At 47.1% G+C, this 10,477-nt stretch overlaps 1 protein-coding gene across 1 annotated transcript in view; it reads left to right on the top strand.

Annotated features, from left to right (window-relative positions):
* LOC104083485 (calcium/calmodulin-dependent protein kinase type II subunit gamma-like) overlaps positions 1–10,344 on the top strand; it is a gene marked incomplete at its 3' end in the record, with an annotated part of 65,143 nt that extends 54,799 nt beyond the window's left edge. The window contains exons 13-17 of the mRNA XM_009586987.1: positions 3,958–4,026; positions 5,644–5,688; positions 6,355–6,403; positions 8,462–8,575; positions 10,219–10,344. Coding sequence (XP_009585282.1) covers positions 3,958–4,026; positions 5,644–5,688; positions 6,355–6,403; positions 8,462–8,575; positions 10,219–10,344 — 403 coding nt within the window. The remainder of the gene's footprint in view (positions 1–3,957; positions 4,027–5,643; positions 5,689–6,354; positions 6,404–8,461; positions 8,576–10,218) is intronic.
* Positions 10,345–10,477: the final 133 nt, after the last annotated feature.

Here is a 10,477-nt window from a genome sequence, read left to right as displayed (position 1 = left end):
CCAGAAAAGGAAGTCGAGCTCCAGTGTGCATTTGATGGTGAGCACCTCCCGTAAGCTGCCTGCGATTCGTGCGTCTGCCATTCTCATGCCATGCACGCTCGGCTTGTGCTCATCACCCTACATAGCATGTCTGTGCAGGGGAGTGGTGGCGGGGGGGATCATTGTGCACTGAAAGGTCCATGTCCTCACTAAAAGGGCCCTGTGATCATCTGGCACCCGGCCACTCGTACAGTTCCCATTTTGTGCAGAAAATCAACTGCTGGCAATGCAGTTTGACCTTGCCTGCTCTAAGTGTGAAACGAAAAAAGACAGTGGTTCTCCTGGGCTCAGCAGAGCAGGTGCGTGCCTTGCCTGGACATGGGGCTTTGTCATTCTGTTGCAGAGGTGCCAAAAAGAGGAGCAGGTGCTTTGCCTGGTGTTGGTGCCGTCATCCTTGGTGGGAGCCCTGCAGTGTAGAACAAACTGGGAGTCGCTCCAAATGTGGCAGAGACTGATGGGGCTCCACTGTTCAGATGAAATGTGTGGGCACAGCACCGCTGGGTAGCTCAGAGCTGCCGGTCACTTCTTTTTTTAGCATACTTACTGAAAAGGTTTGTCAGAGCCTTTGTAATCCAAAACTTCCTTTTGTCCTGATCTTGTTTATGTATCCCAGCATGACCAAATACCCAGTAACTGCCTCCCCTGTCTTGTTCGTTTCCTTTTCTCATCCATCCAGACGTTTGACATCCATAGAATTTGTCCGAAAAGTAGTCAAATCCACTCTAAAGGGAGCAAAGAGAAAATTGGCCAGTGCCATATTGTAAGGAGTCATACACAGACGATTAGATGATGCCTTTGTCTCTGACACTGAGATATTAATAGTAACTAAAGTACAAAAATTAGTTACTGCATTATCTCCTTTACACAGAAAAAGAACAGAAAATATTTCTCCCCTATTGCAGGTAGGAACAGGAATGTTATAGTACTGAGAAAGCAAATAATTTGTTTCTACATTACTATCTGGAAGATATTTCTCCTCTTCCTCCTTCAATGACAGCTTAAAACTATGTAAACACAAAAAAGTCATCCCAAAGTACTGCTTGGAAAATCTGACGTGAGGAACTGACTTTTCACCAGCCCTGCCTTTATGAAACTCCAGGGCAGGAGTTCATGTGCCTTTCTTGCCCTTCTTTTCTGCCCACTGCCAGCAATACTTAAATTCCCTCTCCATGTTGTTTTAAAGCAGCTGGGATATGTAAATGTCAGCCTCAGAAAACATGGAAGCAGTGAAGGTGAAGGTGGCTAAATAACCAGAGACGGTTCATGTGTTGGTACTTATTTTCTTTTAGTTGGCTAGAAATGTGTGTCCCTAGCGATATGATCACTGGTCTGTTTTCTTTCTTTTGCACCCTCTGTGTTGTTTGTGCCTGTCTGTCTGTCTCTTGTCTAGCTCAGGAAGCGCTGCCAACTGCTGTGCCAAAACTAATCATGTTACATAGATCTTAAGAAGGGCCTGGCACCTTTTTAGGTGAATTGGCCTCTTTTAACTTGAGCTGTACTGCTGTGAATTACCAAGGATCGTAGCCTGCCCAGTGACTGTGATGTTGGCTGGCAGTAGGAGGGGAAGGAGGGGTAAGAGTTAGCTGCGGTACCTGGGCCTCTGGGAAGGGCAGGCCAGTCTTTTCCAGGGAAGGGCAGTTGGTTAGGTGGCCACAAGACACCTAGTGTGTGTGGGAAGCTCAGTATGTCAGATACCTCCATCTGAGAAAGAGCTGTGAAAACTGCTTAGGCTAAGCCTCCTGTCTCTTATTTCCTTGGGACTCTGTCCTGGAGTAAAATGCTATGTGATTCTGGACTAGCAAACATGATACTCGGTCGTCTTCAGCCCACTGGCAGGGGAAGAGTATGATGGATGAACTGGGTGTTCAGTGCAGCCTGGGGAGTAGGCTGCGTGCTTTGGGTGTGCGTGGGTTTGCACTTTGTAAGGTGACATCCTACACCTAATAAGCTGCTGTCAACTTTTTTCCAGAGCAGTGGCTTCCTGAATGGTTTTTTTTTTCCCATTTGGCCTCAGTTATAAAGCCTTCCAAAAAGTCGGAAGTATTTTTGAATAGCTGCTTTCACGCTAACTTCATCTTCTTATCCCAGTGGACTAAGAAAAATGGGCCATTCTCTTCTCACTGGAAGAGGTTTAGAAGATAGCTCTCTGCATTAGGATCACTGTTTCTGAAGAAGTACAGGAACCTCAGTGCTGTGTGGAGGGGTGGACCCAGGCCTTGCCAGAAGTTTGGTTGTGTTTATGCCGCAAAATAGCTTGGGATTCATTTTTTCAGATTGATCTGCTCCTCTCTCACATCCACAGTGGCCTGTCATCTCTTCTCCCATCAGGCTGGAAATACATGCAGGAAGCAAAGCTCTTGGAAGGCCAAAGTCTTAGGACAATGTGGGAAGTATAGGAAGAGGCAGTAAACAGTAATTTGTGAAGTGTTTCTCCTTTCTTAGCTTTGGGGTTGAGTGTGTCATATGCTCTTTTTTTCCCCATGGACTTTTAAAGAATTCTTTCCTGCCTCTCTCCTACTTCTTTGCCTCTCCACCTGCCCCATCTTCCTTTTCTGTTTCTCCTCTCTCCCTCTCCAGAAGGGATAGCTAAGCCAAGGCATGCTGCTTGTGAAAAAAACCTGAAGTATTGGTAGGAGTGTGTGAAGTGTCAACCTCATAGGATCTGTCTCTGGTTGACATAATTAAACCTTTGGCAGATGTTTTCCAGCTCAGCATTTGACTTCTGCATTCTCTGTGGTGATTACTGCGTGATGAGGGCCTGATGTTTTGCAGTATGAGTTTGCACTCCCCAAGAACAGTGGGATGGAGAGCAGCTGCAATGAGGTCACGCTGCTGTGAACTCCCATCCAGTACCCCTGATCTGTAAACCAAGGAGTTTGAGTGAGGCTCCTCCAGTGCTGATTTTGACATTGTTGCTGGTGTCTGGCAGCAAGAGGGCTATATACCTGGTGTGGGTTACACAGCAGTGTAACTGTGGGCCTAATTCTCCAACAACTGACTGGATTTGTGGGCTAGGAACTATATGCTAGTGGACACAGGTTTGTCATCCTACAAACATAGACTTTGCTCATTCCTGACATAACTGACATACATGACTCAATGGGACATTTCTTTGCAGCAAGCTGGTGACTGCCTCACTGTTGTGCTATGTGAATGCAGAAGATGAAGGTTTTATTCTTCCACCACCACCAGCTACAAGCGAGATTGAAGAGGGGACAGACGAAAAACTACTGGGCACCATCCAAAGGACTTACTACTTGGGGAACTACATGGCCTTTTCCTTGCGTTCCACTCCCATCCCTTTCTATATTTTGGTCCTGAATTCTCTTTGTTCAGGTCACAGCAGGGACACAACACACCATACCTCACCTTTTCTCTACCTTTTCTAGGGCTGACCACACTTTTTCTTGCATCAGTAGATTCCCTGGGATCCTCAGCATCATCACATATCTAGGACAGTTCCTGCACACTTTGGGACTTCTCAGACACAACTCCCATTTGTCCCCTGTTTGAGACTGCACCATGACTATTGTGTCTCTCTCACTTCTGTAGTCTCTTTCTCTCAGGACTGCTGCCATGTCTCATTCTTCTTCACCAAATAGTTTTGTTGGTCCTCATTGCAGGATTCTCCCCATCCCTTTGGGCTGCTGCCTTTTTCCCTTCTGTGTTCCTTCCTTATAGCTCTAGCAGTCCATGCACATTTGGGTTTTGGTACATCCTGTACAACATCTTTTGCCTCTGCAGGAAGGATGGTGTCCAGCAACCTGGGCAGCACTCCTTCTTCCTTCCTCTTCTTGGTAATCGAGCCTGTGGGGAGGGGAGGGTCTGAGGAGATGGTTGGGATTGAAGCAATACTGTCATTTTCTTGCTGCCTCTGCTGCCCAGCAGGGGAACTAAAACCATGTTTTTCTGTCTCAGCCACAGAGCAACAACAAAACCAGTATAGTAAGCACTGCAAAAGAAACACCCCCAGTGCAGACGTCCATGGTATCTTCCCCAACCGCTTTTTTTTTTTCCTGTTTGGTTTAATTTTGATTCTGTCCTCTCCCCTTCTCTCCTTCCCCCCCATCCCGAGTGCTGCTTGTGCTGCTCTGTTTCAGCTTGTGTTTTGGCTTTGTTCTGTCTGTGTCCCTGTGCTGCTGTGGGGCCTGATCACAACCTCACAGGCTTTGGGGTGGGGATGCTGAGCAGAGCTGTGGTTGGATGTGGGGATCGCAGCTTGCCTGGACTTCCCCTTGTGCCATCCCTGTATAGTTCTGTGTGTCCCGTTCAACTGTTCCTGCTAGCTTTGGGGAGGCTGGTTTGGAAGAAGAGAGTGTCAAGCTCCATCCACTCTCCAACACCCAGGAAATGGAGGATGGACTTCAGGACACCACAGAAGAAAGGGCAGGAGGCAAAGGGGTTTTAGAGGAATCCTTTGATGGCCCATTTGGCCTGCTCAGTTGTGTGGTTGATCCTCTGCAGCTCACTGACTTGCTGGGCTAGCATCTTCTGTTTGGGTTGTGCGCAGTGGGCTTCATAGGGTGCCCTGTGCCTAGTACGTTTAACGGCACAGCTCGGTGTGGTCCGCCTCAGTATGCTTGGAAGATCAGGCAGCAGTGCAGTGGGTGACAGAGGCAGATGGGTGAGTTTTTATCACTGCACCGTCACAGTCCCTGGTGCCCTTGCTGAGCCACCCTGCAAGAGTGACAGCAGTGGGAGGAGATGGTGCAGGATCCTGAAGTCTTGTCCCGGTAATGAAGGAGCTAGTTAGCACCTGTAGGCCTGGTAGCTGCTCTTTGTTGTGTGTCTCTGGAGAGCTGGATTCGGCATTTTTTGGGGGGTGGGAGGGTGGGATTTGATGTTTTTGTTGTTTGTTGTAGGGCAAAGGATTCTTGGGACACTTCATAATTTTCTGCTTTCCCTTCACTGGCTTTGTTCATTATGGTTTTGATAATAAACTGAGGGAGCCTTTCTAAATTACTAATTATTGTTGTTATTATTGAAATTGGATCTCATTTTAGAGAGACTTTGAGAAAAATGTGCCTTTTTTCACAGTCCAGTTCCCTTAGCAGCTCCTCCCTGAGAGGCATTGAGGTGGTCTGGCTTATCCCCTTTTTATTATGGAAATTATGAATGTCCCTTTTTTTAGGGTAAAATACCTGGCAAACTTCCAAAAAAACTGGGAGACAAAGGCCCCAGCCCAGTATTGTCCTTTCTTCCCCCTCTCCGTCTTCTGAAGCATTTTCCAGCGAGGACACTGCTGAGGGGTCATTACTTCATGAATGGCTGCAGAGGGTGCAGTCTGGCTGCTCAGTTGCTGTTTGGTGTTTGTGCCAGCCTGGTTCACTGAAGGCAAATTGGGAATTAGGGGCAATTGCAGGGAAGCTGGGGGCTTTGTCTCCTTGTGACTGTAGCTTTTAGTGCAGCCTCTCTCTTCAGGAAACCTGTGCAGGAAGTGTGTGCGTGCACACGCAAGCACACGTGTGCTGTTTGGAGTTTGTGGTTTGATTTTTTTTTTTTTTTTTTTAATGTCAGTCACCTTTTCTCCACTTACTGGGGAGCAAAGAGAAATGAGAGAATGCTTTGGAACTGGAGTTTAATGATTCTTCCATCCTTTCCTAGGAGCCTCAAACAACTGTTGTCCATAATGCTACAGATGGCATAAAGGTAAGGGATGGGAGTGTTGCCAGAGAAACCTCCGCTTCTCTCTTGTCGTTCTCGTCTTCGTGTGTCTTATTTCGGTTTCTACCTTTCCGACGTCTGGTTTGTAGCATGCTCCTGAATACTGCTTGCAGTAAAGTGGGAGGATTGTGTTGTATGGCTGTGGATCTCTGGAAGAGGCTGACTAGGGACAACTGTTCAAGTATTATCATCTCTTTCCTACTGTGGTGTGTAATCACCACTCTTCCGCATGTGGGGTGGAAGAGAAGATACAGGCACTTACGCGCTTTTTTTTTTTTTCGTCTCGAAATGGAGACCTGTTCCTCTGAGAAAGCCTAGGAGCCCTTCTTTAGCTTCTTGTGGCTAATTTTCTTCCAAACAGAAGCACATCCCATTTGATCTCATTTGACAGAGTTTGGTAACTTCTGTCCTTGTAAAAGTTCTGGGTGGATGGCTTGAACGGCTTAAACATGCAAAAGCTGAGCAGAGATGCTGTTAAGTTTTGCTTAATATTTGGCCTGCTTCCATCCAAATCTTCCTTGTATCATCCTCTCCCTGCCATCCCTGCCAATGTTTTTGCACTTTTCCCCGTCTTCCTTCACAAAACGAATCAAACTATTTACTCATGCTCCCAACTGTTGATGCCTGGTAACGCTCTGTTCTGCCATGCAGGGTTCCACAGAGAGCTGTAACACCACAACCGAAGATGAGGATCTGAAAGGTAGGTGTTTTGCCTGTAATTTCTAATACAGTTAAGTGCAGGCAGGGGATCCTGGAGATTCGATCATTGCCTTGAACTAGCTTCCCAGATTTCTGTGTCTGATTCGGTTCATAAATTCACCATGACACTGTCATTCCTGTCACAGGGACCATGCATTGGGGAACCAGCTGACTTGGCCTCTGTGGTATATAAACACTGTTTGCCCTGAGCTAATTTGTTTTTGCCTCAGAGCTGGAATTCTTTCCTTGCAAATATCATAATCTGTTCATCTCCAGCCCATTTCTAGGCTTGGAAAATCCCTACCAGTCCCTTGAGGTTTGGAGTCTGGTTGTGTTTTTGTGCTTCCCTGTAAGTGACAGGGAGTTGAAACCTCTCTGTTACTGCTCAGTCTCGCTTCTCACCCCTTTCTGGGAATCTCTTTAGTGACATGCACACACTTCCCTCTTTATTTTTTTCTCTTTGGGTCTATTTTTGTTTCTAAGATGAAGATCATTCTCAGCCTATCATCTCTGAATGGAAATGATTTTTCATGTCCTTGACTGAGATATCAGTAGAGGGACAGGCTGAGAGGAGATTTCACAGCTTTCAGTGACCGTATCGTAAATATTCTGTGCTTGTAAAACTCTTTAGGTGAAGGAGCTCCAAGTCCCATATCTGCTCATGTTGTTTGAGCAGCTGTCCTTTTCCTGACTTCCCTAAAGAAGGACGAGCAGACATTTTCCTGAATGAGCAGGTTAGGGATGGGTGCATGCAGTTTGCATTCCGAGGCAAATGTGTTAACAGTTTGCATTTTGAGGCAGAGGTATTGTCATTCTCCCTGTAGTCAATGTGAGTTACGTATCCAGGGAAAAATCAATGCTGACCCTGTGGTGTAGCAGCAAAGTCACCTCTGTCAGCTGGGCTAGTTCCTGATGCTTTTCCTGTGGCTTGTCACAAGCCGCTGGCTCCTCTTCTGAGGAGTCACAGGGAGCAGAAACACATGCCAGTGAGTGAATGAGCTCTGCAATACAGATTGTTTCAGATAAGACCTGACCTCATTACAGGACAGTATTCTAGCTACCACCTTTTTGCCAAAGAGTAATCTGTGGTTTAAGAACCTAGCTTTGAGGGAAGGGAACTGGATGGTTTTGGTAGTATGGTAATGAAATTGATTTATCTAATCTCTGCTGGATAGCCATCCAGAACAGATATTTGTCCACAACCTTGTCTTCTTTGGCAGCTTTTGTTCAGGAGAGGTCCCAGACTTGAGCCAGTTGAGCCAACGGGTCCTGTAAGTCAGGAATACGAATGCTGTGAGGAGAGGAAGGCTAGGACTGGAACAGGAGGTGGGGGGAAGGAGGGCAGCTGGCCAGGGCTAAATCTATGAAGAATTGTGTAGGGCTACATTGCTGCAGATCAAAACTGAGGGGTTGGGGTTTTTTTTGGCAGAGGTTAGAAAATTTTGTTATGATTTTAATAGAAGGGAGCATTTTGAATGGTGGTTGGGAGGGAAGGAGCTTGCACAGTAATGGTTTGTGCTATGGCCAGCTCTGGTAATTTTAGTGCTTCAGTTTTAAGTGTAGCAGTGTTCACCTGTGTTCCTTTTCAACTTCTGCCCCTCCATGTTTTAAGCTAAGCAAGCACTCAAGCAAAACTTAATTAGACCAAAAGGTTTAGGGGTGTTGGAGTTCTCGGCGTTCCGCATAGCCATGACTCTGGGGAAAGGGAAGTGCTTGTGCAATTCCTCTGCCAACTTCTTATTTGGTTACGCAGATCTGTTCTGCTGTGGTGTAGGAGACATTGTCTTGATCCATCAGTGACAGTTGCCTCAGGGATGTGTTGTTTCCACTGTGGTGGTGCTCAAGCCAGCGCCCCCCACCTGCCCCTGTGTCATTCTAAATTGCACAGCAGGTCCATGTTGTAGAGCTGTCTTCTTGGCTTTGCCCTGGAGGATACTCCTGCATGTTTTGTGCCCAGCATTGTGGTTTCTTTAATGTTCTCCTATTTCCTTTCTCTTTTTTTATTTACTGAACTTGCGTGTTTTGTTTGTGTTTGTGTTTTAATTCCCTGCCATGCTAGCTCCCCCTCTCTCCACCGGGGACGGCAGCTCAGTGCTTGAAGGACGGAGGCACAGTGAGAGCAAAACACAGACTGAGTCCATGCAGTCCCAGCTTTCTCTCTGTTTCTCAGCCAGTAAGTCCAGGGGTGCAGTGCTTCACGGCATCTTTTTCCCACCCTCCCTCCACCTTTCCCATTTCTCCTTCCCCAAGATTTTTCCTTTCCTCAACTTCCAGAACGTTGATTTTTCATTTCTAGTACTCCAGAATAAAAAGAAATCATCTCCCTTCCTGCAAAATACCCTCCTTTGCACACTGAAAATTTCCAAACCTTTCCTTCCCTTTTTGAAAAAAAACCAGAACCTCATCCTAGCTAATTTCATTCCCTTGCTTTCATCTGGGTGAGACGTGGAGTTCTCTGCAGAGACACTGCCTTTTGGGGTTTCCTTGGGCAAGTCACTGCATCTCTTAGTTTTCCTCGTGGTAGATGGGGTCAGTGGTGCAGGTCTGCTTGTGGAGGGGATGCGCAAGGCTGAATTCAGTCTCGCTTGTCACGAACTTCTGGGCACCCCAGACATGGGTGGTGCTCGGGAAGTACAAAAGGAACAAGAAGCAGTTTTTACAAACTGCTTTGAGGATCCTTTGGAAGGGAGGCTGTGGGTGCTGGAAGACCCTTCAGCATTTCTGAATCCATTGTCAAGTGCTCTGAGTGAAAATCCTTCGATAATGTTGGTTCTGAGGGGCATTTATCTATTGTGAGCTTTACCTTGCGTGTCTGTCTTGCTAGCTCAGTTAGCTGGTACTGTGCTTAGTCTGCCAGTTATGGTACTGTCTGCCTGATCTCCCCTGAATTGGCTGCCTCCGCAGAGGAGCCTGTGGCTGAAAAACTCTGAAAATGGATATGAAAAAAGCTAGTAGGTTGGAGAAGATCTAGGTGGGATTCCCAGCGTTTCCCCTACACAGACATACCATACTAGCTGCCTGACTATTTAAAGCTATAATGGGAGAATCCTTAATGTGAGTTGGGAACGTCTGGAGTATTTGATACTGTTCAGGTCAGTCTGGGAAGGAACAGGCATGCCCTTTTCTGTCTCCTCCTGTGTTCCTTCCCTGGTTTCCTGCACACAGCAGTAGTATCTCACACGACGCAGCAGTCGGAGCTTCTCTGTTACTTATTTTTGAAGTAGCTCTAAGGATGTCAAACTGCTGGTTCATGAGGTGCAATGGGAAAGGTGTTTTGCCCAGCCAGAACGGAAGGGAAATGATCTCTTCTGAAGTCCTTTTTGCTGTGAACTGTCCATCACCGCTTTCTCATTAACTCCTTCCTCTTGCTCATAGCAATGCCCTGCTTGGTACGCTGAGGAGTGCCAAATCACTTTTCTGCCGGGTGGGGCAGCATTCTCCCACCCCGCTCCCCTCCGAGTTGAGATTTGCAGTGATTTGGATGCCTTTCTTTCTTTCCCTTTCACTCGCATCTCGTACTTGCTCTCGTGCTGCTCTGTCACTACTCCGACAGGTGTTTTAGGTCACCCTCAAACTACCTCCAGCAGCATTAGTGCTCTGCTGCACCGGTGCCAGGGTGGTCCCCTCCGAGCAGTGTCCAGCCCAGCTGACGTGTGACAAAGGCAGGAGAGCGGGTGGAGGTTGCTGGTGGGAAGCGGATGTCTCTGTGTGCCGACCGGGGTTGGGGCTATGTGTGTTTGTACTTCTTTGTTGGTTTTTATTTTGCTTTCTGGTTTTTGTTTGTTTATTATTTTAATGCTTACATTTGTTTTGCAGCTACACAGTCTTGTGAAGAGAAGCTTCTTGCCTGGGACAGCCCAGGGCAGACATTGGAGTTAGAGCGTGCTCGGTCGGAGCCTTTGCTAACTCCAGTAGTTCCCTTTGTACTTAACCGTGCACCGTGTAAGTTAGCAGCTGGGTAGCAGTAGTGGAGTAGTGCAACTAATACTAGTTACCGTAGATGTAAAGCTGCCCCCTTCTTCTCTCCACCTCTGTGCCCCTCACCCCCCGTCCGTCCGAGAAGGGACGGAGCGCC

The sequence above is a fragment of the Fulmarus glacialis genome, unplaced genomic scaffold (assembly GCF_000690835.1).
Source record: "Fulmarus glacialis isolate BGI_N327 unplaced genomic scaffold, ASM69083v1 scaffold13761, whole genome shotgun sequence".
Lineage (NCBI taxonomy): Eukaryota > Metazoa > Chordata > Aves > Procellariiformes > Procellariidae > Fulmarus > Fulmarus glacialis.
Note: the sequence above shows the minus strand (reverse complement) of the source record. Positions and strands in the feature narration are given on the sequence as shown.